At 36.4% G+C, this 19,641-nt stretch overlaps 1 protein-coding gene across 5 annotated transcripts in view; it reads left to right on the top strand.

Annotated features, from left to right (window-relative positions):
* The window catches only part of Dscam2 (Down syndrome cell adhesion molecule 2), an 828,417-nt gene that overhangs the window by 786,881 nt on the left and 21,895 nt on the right, over window positions 1-19,641 (top strand). For 4 of the 5 annotated variants that reach the window (XM_069845581.1, XM_069845584.1, XM_069845582.1 and 1 more), the window contains exons 23-27: window positions 2,180-2,361; window positions 4,398-4,647; window positions 8,227-8,370; window positions 11,853-11,993; window positions 12,060-12,197. In XM_069845581.1, coding sequence (XP_069701682.1) covers window positions 2,180-2,361; window positions 4,398-4,647; window positions 8,227-8,370; window positions 11,853-11,993; window positions 12,060-12,197 — 855 coding nt within the window. The remainder of the gene's footprint in view (window positions 1-2,179; window positions 2,362-4,397; window positions 4,648-8,226; window positions 8,371-11,852; window positions 11,994-12,059; window positions 12,198-19,641) is intronic. The other variant, XM_069845583.1, reaches the window with a different exon arrangement.

The raw sequence follows: 19,641 nt of genomic DNA, 5'->3' as shown, positions 1-19,641 counted from the left end.
AGGTCGGTGCGCCCATGTGCTACAGGAGCTAAATGACAGCTGTGAGCAGTATGGAATGAAGATAAATGTAGATAAGACTAAGACCATGCTCATAGGAAGAAAAATAAAGAAGGTAAACTTACTAATTCTAAAATAATGAGGCAGTACTGCAAGTGGACAGCTTCAAATACTTAGGGTGTACTATAAGCAGTAACATGAGCTGCTGCCAGGAAGTCAAAGGGAGGACAGCAATGGCCAAGGAAGTTTTTAATAGAAAAAGGAGCCTCTTCTGCAGACTTATAGAAAAAGAACTAAAGAAAAGACTAGTGAAGTGCTTTGTATGGAGTGTGGCATTGTATGGGGCAGAAACATGGACATTACGACGAAGTGAAGAGAAGCGAACAGAAGGATTGAAATGTGGATATGAAGAAGAATGGAGCATGTGAAGTGAGCAGACAGAATAAGAAATGAAGCTGTGTTGGAAAAATTGGGTGAAGAAAGAATGATGCTGAAATTGATCAGGAAGAGGAAAAGGAATTGGGTGGGTCACTGACTGAGAAGAAACTGCATACTGAAGGATGCAATGGAAGGAATGGTGAACAGAAGAAGATATCAGATGATAGATGATATTAAGATATAGTATGGATCATATGAGGAGACAAAGAGGAAAACAGAAAATATTTCCATACATGTTGGATTCAATTAGTTTTATATTTATTAATTTTTGTCAAAATGTATTCAGTTTTTAATTTACTATGAATGTTTTCATTACGTTTGTGATCCTGCTAAATGCAGTTAGATGTTTTCCTTTAATATTACATTTCTGCTGCTGTCATTCTTGATTTGTCTCGTTTCAAAGCCCATATTTCGCATCCACACAGAAGTGTATGTAGTGGTAATGTGTCATTTAATTTTAACTTAGTTTGTTGTAAGAAGAGTTTTTAAAGTTCTATTTATGACGGCCGTGACTTGCAAAAATTTAGAAAGTTTTGTTGTCACATCTTCCTTTTTTCATAAGATAGTGTGCACCCAGATAATTGAACATTTTTATTTGTTGTATAAATTGTATTTAGAATCTTGTATGTCTTGGTCTCTAAATGCCATGGTTTTGGTCTTATCTGTAGAGTTGTTAAAATTTAGACTATTATAATGTAGCCTAATTGTTATTGTAACTATAATTTATACAGAAAGTTTCAGTGACTATGCTACATACTTTCAGGATTGGCAGAGGCGGCCTAATGCAGCAATTTTTGGAATAAAAACTGACTCCCAGAAACGGCTTGGTTGCGAGTTATAGCCCAAAATAATTGCCATTAAATGCTGGAGCAAGGCAAATCTTCTCGCATGAATGCACATTCGAATGCCCATTGCACAGGAAACTTTAACAGCAGATGTTAATAAATCGTTCAATATCAGCAAGATTGCACTGAATACTGGTTACAGAAGATATAAACAAGAGTATGACAGCAATAAATTCCACTTTGTCGCCAGTGAAATCTTGAGGATATAAAAAAAAAAATTACCAATCACTGGAAAGGTTTCCCTGTACAGTAGGCATCACAATGTGATTACATATAGTAATTATGCGTTTCTGATTCTCAATTACTTTACGACCTTTTTTGCTGAAATGCCGACTGTAATAATAATAATGAATATTTTAGTAAATTTTGTGTATATTTCATGCATATATCAATATTTATTTTTGCGTATATATTCAGGCACTGTGAATAAATATATAAGTTAGACTATGTACAGCTTGATTCAGAGATTTTGGCCCCTGTAAAAAGTAAGTAGATAGACTAAGAGCGAATTACTCATCACTACTGGCGGACTGGGTCACATAGGTCAGGCCGCGCAGTCATAACACCAAACACTTCTTTCTTATGTCACGGTACCGGTACACTCCGCCTTAAAAACACAATATTCTTCCACACGTCCTGTTAGTAACCACTACGTCTGTTGACTAAACAATGTCATGATGACTTATATTATCTTGACATGAGTGTCCCTCAGCTACAAGCATAGATATTATTTTCATTCTTCCTCTTCCCTCTTATCCTCCTATGCACATTTGTGATTAAATTTCTTTTTTATGACGCAACACACAGCTCACTCACTAGCCAAACAACCAAGGACAGGGGCCAATAACGTTGAATCGAGCTGTAACAGAACAACTTCTATCGTGATCTATTGTTTGCAGTTCGACCATCTTCGCCTATGCTGTATGTTACCAGTGCGACAAGTAGTAGCATCCTGCTGCACTGGAAACCGGGTGACAATGGTGCTGCCCCTCTCAGTGGCTACATGCTCAACTACCGAAGAACACATGGCGATCTAGAAGAGCTTACTCTGCCCAGGAGGGCCACCAGTTATGAACTGAAGGTTGTGGACTGTTGTGAAATATTTCATTTATTGATTATACTGTACCGATATACTACTGGCGACATTAAAGCAGAAATATTAAGACACTTCTTCTCCACTCATTTCACGATAGATGGGTAATGGATCGGTAATTAAGTAGGTGGGTAGGAAGATGGATATTAGAGAGAAATATAAATACAGACAGAAATCAGTCAAAAGTAAATGTGAGTCATGGGGAGATGTAGCAATTCAGAGCAATGAAATCGCTAATAGACTGACCTACTATAGGATCAGAAAAATTTAAAGGACTTAGGAGTCTCTGGTTGGTTTATCTTTTGGAGAGTTGTTGATTAATGAACCCAAAGGGTATTGTAAAACTATCAAAAGTCACAAGTGCTCATGCTCAAAAAATTCAATTAACTAACCACGTAAGAACTGATCTGCTTGCTGAATACTGTGAGATGAAAAGACATCTACTCAAAAAAGGAAAGTAGGTTAAGTAGGTTATTTCCTCTTTTTCTAGATGTTGAACAGTAGATGAAACTTCTAGGAAATTATTATATGAATACGAAGCTTCAGTACGGCAAAAAAAAAAACATTCAGGTGCTACTACGTAGAAATAAGTAGCTGTCAGAAATCCCAATAAACAGCATAGTAATTCTCGCTAAAGATACAAGACTATTCAGAGAGCAAGACAGGTGATGTACACCACACCTTGGAGGATATGGTGCACGAAATTAGTTACTGACTACAAATCTCACTTCGTCTAACATAATCTGATTCCATCCAATTCAAACTACCTCATTCCTCCACATCCAATCTAACCTCATTCCTCGGATTCAATCAAATTCAATTCGATCTCATTTCCTCTCATCTGATCTAATCTCATCCCTCCAATTTAATCTCATCCCATTGTATTAAAGTCCATCCCATCTCTCCTCATGTGACCCAATTTCCCAATCTCATTTCACCAATTATATCAAATTCAATCCAAACTCAACCCTTCCATCTGATCTAATCTCATTCCTTCAATTCGATTCCAACTTATCATATCCAGTCCAATCTCATCTCATCCTATCCCATCTGATCTCATCTAATCTGATCTAATCTAGTCTAATCTAATCTAATCTAATCTAACCTAAGCTAATCTCATTCCTGCAATTTAATCCCATCTTATCCTATCCAATTCAATCTCAGCTCATCCTGCCCCATCTGATGTAATCTAATGTAATCTAATCTAACCTAAGCTAATCTCATTCCTACAATTTAATCCCATATTATCCTAACCAATCCAATCTCATCTCATCCTGCCCCATCTGATCTAATCTAATGTAATGTAATCTAATACAACCTAAGCTAATCTCATTCCTACAATTTAATCCCAGCATATCCAATCAAATCCAATCTCATCTCATCCTGTCCCATCTGATCTAATCTAATGTAATCTAATCTAACCTAAGCTAATCTCATTCCTACAATTTAATCCCATATTATCCTAACCAATCCAATCTCATCTCATCCTGCCCCATCTGATCTAATCTAATGTAATGTAATCTAATGTAACCTAAGCTAATCTCATTCCTACAGTTTAATTCCAGCATATCCAATTAAATCCAGTCTCATCTCATCCTGCCTCATCTGATCTAATCTAATCTATTCCACCACTGTGGAGTAACAGCATGTCTGACTGTGAAACAAGCAGGCCCGGATTCAAATCCAGGTTGGAATAAGTTACCTGGTTGAGGTTTCTTCTGGAGTTTTCCCTCAGCCCATTAAGAGCAAATACTGGGTAACTTTCGGCACTGGACCCTGCACTCATTTCACTGGCATCATCTTCATTTCACTCAGAAGCTAGATAACCATTGCAGTTGATAAAGCATTGTAAAATAAACCAAATAAATCTAGTCTAATCTCATTCCTACAATTTAACCTCATCTTACCCTATCAAATATCATCTCATCCTACCCATCTGATCTAACCTAATCTCATTCCTCATATTTAATCCCATCTTATCATATCCTATCTCATCCTCTCTGATCTAATCGAACGTGTTTCAGGGCCTGCACTGTGGCAGCACGTACCATCTGTACCTGGCTGCCCAGAACAAGATTGGCAGCTCTCCTCCGAGTCCCACCCTGTCTGTGAAGACACAGGGCCGAGCCCCCGGAGTGCCTGAAGCCCAGTCACTGCTGTCACCGAACTCAACGTCCGTGTTGCTACGACTCCACGTGTGGCCTGACAATGGGTGTCCACTAACTTACTTCGTTCTGCAGTACCGACCAATCAATAATCCACATTGGACACTTGGTATGCTTGAGTCATGTCATTACAGGTCGCAATAAATGTATTTTTTCAGGTAATTCATACAGCATTATAGTAAAATTATTTTTAATAGAATTTAAGACGTTTAAGACAGAGTTTAAGTAAGAAGTCGACTTCCATGGGTCTGTATCACCCTTAACTCAAGTTCCTCGATTCGGCTATTTGGATACCTAGCTGTTTTAGAAGGACTGGATGTGTTTTCCTTGCTTTGTGAGTTTTCTGTAGTAGTGTCCTTACACCATGTTCACTATTTGTGAATGCCTAATGGTTTTTCAAAATTCTCACAAGAGTGAGAAGAAAACGGGAAAGAGGAATCGATCGTGATACCTGAGTATCTAGTGCACCAGTTTCCAGGTGGCTCAGTTAGCCAGTTATACAGCTTATTGCTTGACCAGTCGATCAGCCCAGTCTTTCAGTCAATCAGAGAGTTATTCAGGTGTTCAGTGAGTGAGTGAGTCAGTCAGTCAATTACTGGTTGGTCATTTAGTCAATTATCTAGGCAGTGAGTAACTCATACTGTTAATTGATTGGCCAGTCAACTCATTCTGTCACTTATTTTTGCCTCTTCTGCATCCAGAAAGAAGGTGAGATGCATTTATTGTTATTATGTCAAAAAACTAAAAATTTAAGAGAAGTATTTATAGAAGAAAACATTATCGATTACTCGCGAATTCCTCTCAGTGACAGTCTCTATTTGAAGGGTTCAGAACCATAGTGGGCCAAGCGCCATTTACTGAAGACACAGAAAACAAGGGTTAAAATTAAGTTATTACCATAATTCAATGGAAACATACAGCAAGTAATGTAAAGTATACACATTAAAACTAAATGATATGTCAATCTTCATTAAAATATGGTAGTCACTTAACTTTAACCCTTGTTTTCTCCATTTTTAATAAATGGTGCTTGGCCCACTCCCTGAACCCTTCATTTAATTAGAACAATCCTCTTTCTTAAAATTCCAATTCTTGACCCGAAAAATGATTTTGTCACAGTAAATTAAAGAGGTACAATACTGATTAATAATGGAATTACCGTCTACTTACGAATTCCCTTCAAAGAATTTATATTGTTACTGAATGTCACTATTAACAATTTGCTTATTAAAAATCTGTCGTTATAAATACAGAGTGAGTCGTAATTATGTACTATAAAGTATTGTAGAGTATTCTATACACCAAAACAAACATATTTTGTCATATAAACGTATAGCCGATACTGCATTGTTATCAAGATATGGCAACATTACGTTATTTCAAAACTAGTCTATCAATTACCCGTGGCTAAAATCGGAACTAACAGTCGGTGTATTTTGCTTAAGAAATGCGATCAGCTGCATTTTCATGAATTAACCATTCGCAGAATATCCTCCGATGTTCAAAATCAATCTCTCCTTGCAATTCTTGCACACGTTGTAGATGATATGAGTAGAGTAATGCCTCATGTACAATTCTCCACACTGACTTCTGAGACATGTGATGATGTGCAGCTGATCTTCGTGTATTTGTACCTGGTGAACAGTCTACGGAACGCAGTATGTTTTCTTCAGGAACAGCAGTCCTGCGACTTCACAGCCTATCGGCATTGTTCATCACAGGTGCAAAGCGACCGGTTTCCCTAAGGCGATGTTCCACTGCTACAAATGTTTTTGGAGTTGGGTGTTGTCGGGCAGGAAAACGTTCAGCATCGATGCAAGCAACAGCAGCAGAATTATTTCTTACTTCACCGTAAATCAAGATCATATCTGTCATTTCACTGTTTGTGTATGGTTCCCCCATTCTGTATTAGTGCCAACTGTTATGTTATGCAATCCAGCAAAGTAAAAATAACACTAATCTCAGTTACAATACTCACATCATGAATCAACAAAACACCACCATAATTACAAGACATGGCCAACTATGAATACATCTCTTTTTAACCACAAAAAAACACCGACTGTTAGTTTCGCACAGGACCTGATTTACATTTCAGAGACCCGGAGTTTAATTTTCATTATGAGGCTCCTTCTATTCATATATGATAACTAGGCCTATCTTATTTTATTTAAGTTCTGTCACCTATCTCCTTTCAGCATGTATTTATTTAACAGAGTTTTTTTTATTCATTCTCTGTTTTGAGAAGAAGGATTAAAAATAAAGTGGACCCATAAGGTGTCATCAGTGATTATGGTGATCACAACCACAAGACAGGTCAGACTGATTCCATTGGTTGTACTACCATTACTATCACTAGTTTACTCTGGTGCAGTAATTCAGGAGTTTGAAAGCAGTATACATTTTTCCTAAATTCTGGCTTAGACTTGTACAAAAAAAAATACCTTGGCTCTCCACAATTTAGTAGATAGTTGTGGCGGATTGTTGTCTCTGTATGTCAAAATCTTCATTAGTCTGTGTTAAAACATTCTTAACTTTTTGAAACTAGAGGTCTCTGTAGGTAAAGGAGTTACAGTACTGCTAGTAACATATGAACGAACATATTTGCTCAGTGATCAGTGTTGTTTTTCCTGCTGTTGAATTGCAATTTTTATTGGCTACTAACTCAAATTTGCTTGAGAATTCTATTTTTAATTATGGAAATTCCTATAAAAACACTTTAATACTACCACAATACAACAATAATGGTCCTATACCAACAAAAATTAGATAAGCTGCAAGGTACACAAGCACTAGGAACTTGGTTTAACACTCAGTACCAGTAGAACTGACAAAATTGAACACATTAAACTCTGCAATAAACTTATTACTCTAAACGTAAAACAATAAAGTGATTTTTATGCGTTTTCTACCATAATAATTTATTACGTAATTACTTATTTCCTCAATTCTGATTTCAGTTGCCAGAGTTGTTGTCTATTTGATTTGTATAATTCATTTAAAAAAGGCTTGTTCCTGGATTTTGAGGCCCCCAGAATCATGAGGCCCTGAGCAGAGGCACCATAGGCTCCTGCCTAAATCAGGCCCTGGTTCCTCAATGTTGCCATATCTTGATAACAATGCAGTATCAACTGTATGTTTTTATGGAAAAATATGCTTTTTTGGTGTATAGAGGTACTCTGCAATACTTTATAGTACATAATTATGACTCACTCTGTGTAATAAATCACATTTGTTTAATGCAGATAAAAATCGGTATTTCTTAGCGACTGTCACTATAATCGAGGTGTTGTACTAATCATAGCCGCTATAACCAAATTTGACTCATCATGCCGCTGGTGAGTCTGAGTAAAATTTTTAATGGACAAAGATGGTTTTTATATCCCCATTGTCATAAATCCATCATTTCTTACTCAGAATTATATCCATAAAATGATAATTATACATTAGCATAATGATACTGCTGCTATGATGTGTCCACAAATCAGATACAACATGACAGTCGACAACATGAAAGTACTCATATACCTAGAGATAAATCACACACACGATTTCAAAGAAATTACTTTGTAAGTAAAAAAGTGACAAGATGAAGATTGGCATTTGGAATCAACTTACAAAAATTGACACGTCATCATGCAACTTGGCACAAACTGATGAAGTTTAATTTTGATTGTATTTGTAACAGTGTCCAATGCCTTGAAGCCACAACGAAGATTCACCATATCAGGCCTAAATCCAGCATCCGTCTACCAGCTCAAGGTTGAAGCTCACAACGTCGCAGGCTCTTCCACTGGAGAGTACACGTTCATAACGTTGACAAAAGAAGGAGGTGAGTAAAAAAAAAAAAAAGTGGTATTTTCATAACATATAGACAATTGAAAAAACACTGCCTTGATTACTTTCCGATTTGCAATTAATCAAAAGCATATCAGTCATTCTGATTTTTATTATTTTTGTCTGTACTGAAAATGTATGTTTCATTCAAATTTATATTAATTGCCTGCTACTAAGAAACGGAGTTGGAGAACAGACACAAACATAGAGAGTTTTCTGACAAAGTGATTGTAGCACAGAGATTCTTCGAAAACTTTCACTTGTTCTTCAAAACTCATTTCATTATTTCTCCAATATCATTGCACAGACGATCAATTGACTTTTTTTTTAAAGTCTTGTTAAACAATCATCATCATCATCATTAAGCTTACAAGAATATAGCCCACTGTTGACTTATTCCGAACTTATAATTCATCTGTCAAATTCTTCATTGATCAGCACTGCTATCTTCTTCCATTTGCAGTACCAGTGCCTATATTCCATTATTAATTTTGGTAATCTTGATCATCTAGACATTCGGTTTACATGTTCAGTCCAATAATACGTTTTGTATGTTGTTATTTATTTTTCAAAATGGGGGTTACTTACAGTTCTTGCAAAATTTCGTCATTTGGTTAGAAGTCAGATCTACTGTTTTTAGCATAAATTCCATCTTTACAGATTTCAATATGGAATTATTTTTGACTCTAATAATCCAAATTTCACTATCAGGGCTATGAGTGTTGCATATATGTATAACCTTGCATCTTTAAATTCTTTTATAATTTGTTGAGTTTAGAAGTATTATTAATAATTCCAGATATTTTTAAAACTTCGAAATTTTAATGGTGATGTCTTTTTTATTTTCATATGAAACTTTCTAGATAGTCGCATATACTTACTTGCTTGTTAATATCGTTGTTAATTAAATTTTGCTTCTCTTTGAGTTTTTAACTCGAAATGCCATTACATTAGATTTTTCTGTTGAAATCGTTAAATCGTAGTCTTTCAGAATTTTATTCTACAGTAGAGTCCCAATTATCCAGACTACATGGGGCAAGGGCAATCTGGATAATATGGAAGGTGAGGGCGCTATGTGGTTTTTGATCCTGTAATCTTAAAGGAACAAGGGTCGGACCCAGTAATGTAGAGAGACGTTACCGGTACTCACATGTACATAATAAACGACTTTTTATTCATAATATAGTAGGCTACAGTATGTAATTGATTTCAAAAAACATTGTTATTGTTCAGTATTGTATATACGTACACTACTGTAATTAAAAAAAAGAGCGATCTGGATAACATGGAAGATTGGATAATCGAAGTTCGGATAATTGGGACTCTACTGTATTTAATTTGTAATTTGCAATCAGTAAATAATCTTCTGAATCCAATATTATGAGCTGATCATCTGCGAATAGTACCTATACTATAATTTCCACTCTGCTATTTTAATTCTCCCATTATTCATTTGTTTCCAGTGTCCATTTAAATATTGAATACGGTAACTTAACGTTGGTGAAAACTAACAACTCTGTCATACTCCTTTGCTAATATTCTCTTCTTGTGAGAGCTTAGTATTAATTTCCATTGCTATTTTCTTTTCTGGGTAAATAACTACTAATGTTTGTACTATATTGTTAGGAAATTTTTTTGATTCTAGGATTTCAAACAGTTTCTGTCTGTTATAGAAGATCTTTTTTTCGATATTCTAAAATTAACTACTATGTATTTTTAGGTTATATTTCTTCCTGTTCTCTATTAATAATTTCAGAGCGAATGTTGCATCACTGCATGTTCGGCCTTTTCGAAAGCCACTTTGTTCTTCAAACATAAACGTTTCTTCTGAGTACGCCTACTTTTGTAATTTTTTATTTAAAATCTTAGCATAAATTTTGTAGCATGTGTTAAGCAAACAAAGACATGCCAAAATACAAATAGCAAATAAAAGAAAGATTTTATAGCTTCACTTCTGAACAAACGAAAGAATTGTGTTAAGCAATGTCCGTAAAAGGCAACAATATTGTGACAGCGACGTGAGATTCGAACTCACGACCAGCGTCCCGCATGAAAGCAGATCGCACAGGCTGCACGGAACATTGAGTGACGTCGCGCGGTGGAGAGAAGAGAGAGGGTGTATTACGTCACGCGACGAGTTTGCGCGCGCATCTGGTGCTGGTAGAGAGGAGAGGGCTCTGGATTTCTCTGGAATGCCATCTCTAGAGACGGGTGGAACCTTCGAGGTTACGTCGGTGTGGTTATAAATTACGGTCGCGAAGGAACGACAGCAGTTTCAGAGTTTTCAGTTATTCAGTCAGTGAGAAAGCCAGAGCAAGCAAGCCAGCCGGAGTTCGACTCGAGTGTGCGTCCGCATCTGCGTCAGCATCCGAAGGCCTGAGTTCGAGTGCAGTGGACCGCAGTTGGAGGGACCTGAGTTCGAGTGCAGTGGCCGCAGTTGGAGGGACCCGTGTTCGAGTACAGTGAACTGTCTCTGGAGGTCTGTGGTTCGAGATACTGTGAACTCGAGTGACTGAGATAGAAGAACTGTGAACTGAGAACTGGTAGTTCTGATTTGTAAATAGTACTGTGTAAATATTAGTTAAGATTAACAGTTCATTGTTGTGCGTAATAGTCCAAGTAAATTGTCATTGTCGTCGGTGGAGTGCTATAACGAATACTGTGTTGAGTGAAGATCCAATTGTTGACGAGAGCGTTAAGGTGAATTGTAGAAAGGAATTATTGTTGTGACGAATAAATTACATTGTTGTTACTAATAAAATTCACAATATGTTTACTAATAATAAAGAGATTACAAATTGAGAAAGATTCAACAATGAAATGAAAAGAATAAAAGATGAAATGATTGACTGATATCCAATTCGTGTTATTGCTATGTAATCGTGGTAGCTAAAAACGTATTCTGAAGGAAAAATGTATTAGCAATGACTTTCTGACTGACTGCTTAACCAATCGACAAGCTGACCAATCAGTCATCTAATTGCTTGACTTATTGGAGTGAGTGCGTGACCTGATCGTTCTTACCTGACAGGCAGATTGAATAACTTAATAACTCAACTGATTTAATGGCTGACTGACTAACAGACTGACTGAATAAATGCATTGACTTAACTACATGTCTGACTGACTAATCAACCGAATACATGCTAGACTGAGTGACTCAGACGGATTTACTGGCTGACTGACAAACCAATTGATGCCCAGCTTACAGATCAACCAGCTAACTGACTGCTTACTGATAACTGATTGATGAATAAAGAGATTGAAGGAGTAACCAAACTGATTGATTGATTGATTGATTAAACATCAAGTAATTGACTGACCATTTGAGTAATTGCCTGAATTAATGAATGAGGTGACTGATTTACCTGTCTGAATAACACGTGAAGTAAATAACATGACAGCTGAAGTAACCATAGACCAGTCACTGTGGTGCCAGCTGCTATCTAACAGCCGTGCTGTCTTTTGTGCCCACAGACCCTCCACCCCCCGAGCTGGTAAAGCGCGGACACACATCGCAGCCCTTCTACGCAGACATGAGGGTGATGGTGCCACTGGTGATAGCCACATTGGCGCTGCTGGGCGCTGGAGCAGCTGCCGGGCTGTGCTGGAGAAACAGTAAGTCAGCCAGCTCACTACAGGCAGTGACGAGCTCCAGTGCAAGGCATGTTACACTTCTTGTAGAGTCCATCCATGTTACAGAGCAAGTGCGGCCACTCAAAGAGTCCCTGGACAATCAGCAGAACGCTGAGGCCCAACGTGAGCGCTACTATGCCACCATCCACAAGGTGGCACTCCAGGCGGGTGGCGACAAGATCCCAGGTAACGAGCGCCACTCCCATTACTGCTTTCTCATTATACGACATGCCTGTAAAGGCTGGGTGCTTGAAAAGAGTGTTTTAAAATAAATATATTTTTTTCGAAGTTCTGAAAACATTTAGTAATGCCAGTAATCTTAAATATTGAATTTGAATCATTTATGAACATTAATATTGAAATTATCATGTCTGCAATATATGTAGAATGATACACGGAACTAATTCTTGGTGTCCAAACGTGTATATCCATTGGAATCTGGTAGGTAGTAATTGCGCTTTACTTAACAGCACTTCCAACTGTAGATGTTATTGAGCATCGAAATTCAACGTTGAGAAGAAATGGCCGACGAATTTTACCTGAAGCCCTCTCTCAAGGATAGGTTTCCTTTATGTCCCGTAAATCTACGACACGAGATCCACAGCTTTACTTCCGTACTGGAGGAAGTTGTGCAAAATGGACTTTATCGTCCTTTAAATACATCGCCCCCTGCCTGGCCTGATCCCACGAACCTTTGATTCAATGGCAAGCATAGTAACTACAAAACCACCGAAAACGACATATTTGATTTGTTGGTCATTTGGTTTTCAATTCTTTCTTTTCTAACTATGAAAAAAGAGCTGCAAGGCGAGAGGTTTCAAAGGATGTAGAGGTGAAGATCACCTGTTCAACTATCCTGTTGAAACTGACGAAAGATGGTATACAACACGTTTTTCAGAAGTGCGTAGAATCTATTGTTGCCTAAGGAATCTTCTCCGAATAAGAGAAGGTCAACATGCTGGCATCAGCCTCTGATTCTGAAGGATAAAACGAGTTCACCAGCTTTCCAAAAGGCACTTGGTAGAATTCATTGTTAACAGGTGAATATGGCAACTAGCAAAGTTGAACTTTGACATTGGTGAGAAATCCACAGTAAATTTTGCCTGAAGTCTTTTCATTTAGGTATAGAGTTATATTACATACTGATAATCTAAAACAGGGTTCTCAGCTTTACTTTCCTTCCGATGGAATCCATGCTAATGATTTTATCGTAACTTAAAAATCCAGCCCTCTTGGGCAGCTTTGAAACAACGATTCTTGTATCCGCTACCAGTATCATTTGAAATATAGGACCAAAGTCAATTCTTTTCTTGAGAATTAAGGAGAAATTGCCGATTTCCAGATTTTGATGGAAGTTCACGTGCTGTATTTCATTTGCTAAATGATTCCAGATAGAACTTGTAGTATTTAATAAAATCTTTACAATGTGATTGACACAAACTTCCTTAAAAGAACAACGTAGCAGTCACCATATAAACTGTGTAATGAGAAAGTACCGGTATGTGCCATTTCTTTGTGTGTGGACTAAGTAACCCTTTGAGCAGTGTAGCTGTACAACACAATCCTGCATGTCATAGCGTGTGCTCGTCATTGCGAACCCTCTCCTCTAGCCCCCCCCCCACTAGTACTGTGCATATTAAACATGTATGAGCCTCAGGTTTATCCATCAGATCCGTTAAGATTTACATTTAATATGATACTTACTGAGTGATGCATATTTGACACTGGAAGAGTTATGAGAATGTTTATGTTTACTTGAACTTCATAAAATCCTCTGCAGCTCACTCATAGTAGAGTGCAAGGAAACAAATCTCTCCATTTATTATTTAATTTTTTAATCTTTAAAGTTATACTTGAGAGTGGAATAACAGTCCATGAAGCGGTGGTGTTGAAGATGATGACGATAACAAGGGATGATAATGACTGTGGAGGTGATGATATTAGGTTATAAGACTTATAATAATTGCGATGACGATGACGACGACGACGATGATGATGATATTGGTAGTGGTCGAACCAGGTGGCAATAATGGCGAAATTATGACGATAGCAACGATAATAACATTGATAACGATGACAGTGATAAGGAGAATATAGATAATGATAATAATAATAATGTTTATGTTTCTTTTTTGCTCTGTTATTTAACGACGCTGTATCAACTACGAGGTTATTTAGTGTCGATGGGATTGGTGATAGCAAGATGATATTTGGCGAAATGAGACCGAGGATTCACCGTAGATTACCTGACATTTGCCTTACGGTTGGGGAAAACCTCGGAAAAAACACAACCAGGTAATCAGCTCCAGTGGGAATCGAACCCGCGCCCGAGCGCAACTCCGGTTCGGCAGGCAAGCGCCTTAACCGACTGAGCTATGTCTATGTTTACGTTAAAAATGATGTTTAAGATCGTAATTATGATAAGACAATGAGAAGGAAAAACAGGATATGGATTATGATGATGATAATAATAATGTTGGGACAATAATTACACCAAAGACATTATTATTATTATTATTATTATTATTATTATTATTATTATTATTATTATTATTATTAGTATTATTATTATTACTTGAGAATAATTATAATAATGATTTTCTAGTATTAACATGAAAAACTAAGTGGTTACCTAGTTACCTAATGCATAATTAAGGAAGTTAATTAGGTAATGGTACCGCTTTGTTTTTCATATTAACAGTAGAAAATCGTTACTATTATAATTAACTATAATTATTATTATTTTAAATTCTAATTATGATGGCAAAATGATAGTGAAGGTTATGATGAAAACTATGAGATTATGATTATGAGAAAGAGAAACAAAAAGAATGGGGAAAAGCATTAACACAAAGAGGATGATAATAATAATAATAATAATAATAATAATAATAATAATTGCAACCATGATATACCGACCATAATATTATATTCATTTATTCATAGTGTTCTGTCTAAGGACAGGTCTTTCACTGCAAACTCAGCATTCCCCAATCTTTACTATTTTCCGTCTTCCTCTTAGTCTCTGTGTATGATCCATGTATCTTAATGCTGTCTATCATCTGGTATCTCATTCTGCTCCGAACTTTTCTTCCGTTCTCCAATCCTTCCAATGTATCCTTCAGTAGGCAGTTTCTTCTTAGCCAGTGATCCAGCCAATTTCTTTTCCTCTTCCTGATCAGTTTCAGCATCATTCTTTCTTCACCCACTCTTTCCAACACAGTTTCATTTTTTATTCTGTCTGTCCACTTCACACACTCCATTCTTCTCCATATCCACATTTCAAATGCTTCTAGTCGTTTCTCTTCACTTCGTCATAATGTCCATGTTTCTGTTCCATACAATGCCACACTCCACACAGAGCACTTCATTAGTCTCTTCCATAGTTCTTTTTGCAAAGGTACGCAGAAGATGCTTCATTTTTCTATTAAAAGCTTCCATCGTCATTGCTATCCTCCTTTTGACTTCCTGGCAGCAGCTCATGTTGCTACTTACAGTACACTCTAAGTATTTGAAGCTGTCCACTTGTTCCACTGCCTCATTTCGAATTCGCAAGTTTACCTTCTTTAGCTTTCTTGCAATAACCATGATCTTCGTCCCATACTACTCACACCTGTCATTTAGCTCCAGTAGCATGAGCCTTAGTTCGTCTCCTCTTCTGCTAACAATGTTATATTACGTCCAGTAAATTTCATGGACAAAAAATACTACTGTACTGCGTTCAAAGATTCAGTACTTTTCACAGCCCTATGTGAACAATGCGAAATTTACATAAAAATACATTTTCCTACAAGTAGAAATTTTAATGCTAGGCAAGTGTGTTAAAAATTTGTGGTAAGCGTGCGAAGTATTTTTAACAGTGACTTTCAACTGTTTGCTCTGATTGTCAATTGTTTCCCAATCAGATGTCACATGGCAGCAATCATAACCGATTAATAAAGTGCTTGAAACAATGCTAAGCTGTTTTAAGAAATGACTGTTTTGATTAAGAAGCATACACATATTAAATAAATTGCTTCAAGAATTAATTTATTGATAGCTATATCAAACAATGAAGAATTAAATATAATAATAAAAAAAATTAGGTGGCACCTGAATTTGAAGTAGGTACCTCTCAATCTGCAGTTCAGTACTGTACCACTGAGTTACGCCACAGCTTGTACTTATTGTGATGAAGTTTGACTATTAGAAAGAAGGGAATACAGCAGTGGAGAAGTCAGGGAGAATTGTCTCTATACCAGAACAGACGAACAACTTTCCTAAAAAATACTATTGGAAAGAGGGGAATATGGCAGTGGAGTAGTCAGGGGGAATTGTTCCTATACCAGAATGGACGAACAACTTTCCTAAAAAATACTATTGGAAAGAGGGGAATACGGCAGTGGAGAAGTCAGGGGGAATTGTTCCTATACCAGAATGGACGAACAACTTTCCTAAAAAATAGTGTGCGATACAAATGTTAAAAATTATTGTACAGTATTTTGTTCTTAGGGTTGCTTCACTTGGCCCTCGGCCTCGTTTCGCAGACATCTCTACTTACAATGCTATTTTATCACTTGTATCGTAAATAGTTATTATAGCACAATTTTCACTGCAGTGACTATTTGATGATACAAACAAAGAACATTTACTGGTATGTACTCTCCACCTAAACCCAAGCTAGCCAAATTGCTTCTTCAAATGAAAGTGCACATTTGAACTCTACGGCAGTTTCACAGACAGGAACTTTTCTCTTGAGCTGTAATAGACATAGTAGTTCTGTAAGATCACAAGTTAAGAACTATACTTCTAAAGAAAATAGACACTTTTGATTTTTGTCAAGACAAAGTAAAATTAATTTTTATAGAACTTTAATTTAAGTCCATAGACCTTAGATATTTTTAGTAGGTTATTTTAAGACACTTTATCAACAGCTTAGGTTATTTAGCGTCCGAATGAGATGAAGGTGATAATGCCTGTGAAATGAGTCCGAGGTCCAACACCGTAAGTTACCCAGCATTTGCTCATATTGAGTTGAGGGAAAACCCCGGAAAAAACCTCAACCAGGTAACTTGCCCCGGCTGAGAATCGAACCCAGGCCACCTGGTTTTGCGGCTAGACGCGCTAACCGTTACTCCACAGGTGTGGACCCTAGTTTAGGAAAAAGCTAGATAGAATAAGAATTGAGATCTTTTAAACTTTAAAGGACGGTATTGAGAACTAACTACGGTTCCATTAAGCTGAATAGTGAATGGCAATGCAATTTCGGTACCGAGTTAAAAAGCTTGATAATATCATTACGTTTATAAAAACAGGAACACTACAATGAACTAGACTTCCTATAAAAATGGAAGATCAGACACGGGCAGAGAAAGTTTCTGCCAATAACTCATCAGATACTAATGCTACTAAAATCATAAAGAGTCAAAAGGATAAGATATATATATATAGCTTGCATTTTCACGATAGTTGTGAATTACATTTTACTAGCATTATCAGTTATATTCTTACAAGATATATATATTATATAGCCTATGAGCTATTCCATCTCAAATCGACCGAAATATAGAGAAAATTCACCTTAAAATTTCTAAATGCAATGAAACTTTTTTGTACGTAGAGAACTGTGATACAATGCTTTGTGCAAAGTTTGAGGCATCAGAACTTCATAGTGTTTAAATTAAAAATATTTAAATTTATCGTATTTTCATAAAATTAGCAACTTTAAACTGTTGTAGCTCCGAAACCCTTTCACCCAATGATCAAAATCAAGGTTTATTTTGATGCTGAGAAATTAAAGTTTATATTGACATATAATCAGATTTTCTTATTTTTTATGGAAATGGAGAAATTTAGATTTTTCCTCATTAAGACGCCTTTGCCTAGGAAAAAATATTTTTAAAATATATAGTCAGATTCCGCATTGAAAGTACAAATGAACACATATTTTTTACTGATGGTATGTTGATAAGAAAGTATTGAAAATATCAAATAAAGAAAAATAGTATGCGCGTGAACTAACCAACTGCTGTGAGACGGGAGCTAGCCGAGACAAGCAAGGCCAGGATACAAACACGTGATGTTTCGTCTAGTAGCGCATAGCTGGGCTAGCTTTATCACAAGTTTTCATAAACACAGGAGTAAAATGACGCCCAACGCTCGCTTATCTTCAGCTCTCGGCCAGTGCGTGCGGTACTGCACCGTTCAAGTCCAGGCGTGTGAAAATAATCTATTTAATGCCCTCGAAACTTATTGCCATACCACTAAGCAAATAATGCCTTATCCCTCTTAATAATGCAAGGTTTTTTTCTCAATATTTTTTTACGTTTTTACAAATTGGCAAAAAACCTAAAAGTAAGTAAAATCAGATTATCTGTCTCTCTGTGTACAATAAAAATAAGGATTACTTTTAACATAACCTACCAAATGTCAGTTTCAAGATGAGCTCCCGTTCAATGTTCTGCAGTAAATGGTTCCAGAGTTCTGAGCGCTGAAAGAGGTTTGTTTTTATAAAATACGCTAAATTTGTCGTTCAACAATACGAAAACCGTTTGACTTTCGATAGTATACTTTTGAAAATGCACTCTCCTCAGCACTTTATATCAGGGGCGTATTTTGCGGCGTACCGGCGGTAGCCCAAGGAAATTACAAAAGAAAAAGTTTATAATCTAACATAATGTAATAATTTTGTATTATTAGTTTTACCATAGTAATTAAAATTAAAGTAATTGTTAGATATATTTTGTGTAATAATAGGGTCAGCGGTAGCCCAAACTCTTTAACCAGTATACGCCCCTGCTTTATATAAATAGGGAAAAAATTAGAGTATAAAAAAAATGCGAGGTTTTTTACTGATCGATTTCATATGAAATAGCCATATATATATATATATTTTAGTAGGTTATTTTACGACGCTTTATCAACATCTTAGGTTATTTAGCGTCTCAATGAGATGAAGATGATAATGCCATGCTATATATAGTGAACTCTCTAGTGTATCCAACCAGCCCAGGAAGAATGCTGTTACAGCCTTTCGCCTAATAGTTGGTCACGTGTCATGACTGTTTGGCAAAAAGCACCTCCATCGGATTGGCATCTTGTCCAAACCGTACTGCACACTGTGTAATCAACAGAAAGAAATGGAGAAAAGTCACCTTAGTCACTGCCTATTATTATTCAACACTTCAGAATGGGACTGTTATTGGGATGCTAGAAGACAAATGATTAAATTTAATGTTTTTTTTTTCAACAAGCCATTAGAAAGAAAAAACATATTATATATTATATTTTAATGGCTTTTTTTGTGTTGATGATGATGATAGAGATGATGATGGCGACCACAATAAATTGATTCACTTGTCAAAATGCAGACATATTCTCGTTGGGCAGATATAATAATGAGACAAATGTAAAACATAATGTTTGATAACCTTCAAATCTAATTTTGACATTATAGCAAAGTGTAAAACAGTGGAAAACGTGAGGTTCACATGCTTTTTATGCATATTGATGTTTTATGTAATTTCTGTACATATCTTCTTTATTTAGATTTGTGCTCTTTAATATCTCCAAATTAGACATATTAATTACTTTACTGTTTATATGTTTGTAAACTTGGTCCTTTGTGCTTGTCAGTAACTGTTAACACCAG

Source organism: Periplaneta americana, chromosome 14 (assembly GCF_040183065.1).
Source record: "Periplaneta americana isolate PAMFEO1 chromosome 14, P.americana_PAMFEO1_priV1, whole genome shotgun sequence".
NCBI lineage: Eukaryota > Metazoa > Arthropoda > Insecta > Blattodea > Blattidae > Periplaneta > Periplaneta americana.
This window is presented reverse-complemented; position numbering and strand designations above follow the sequence as displayed.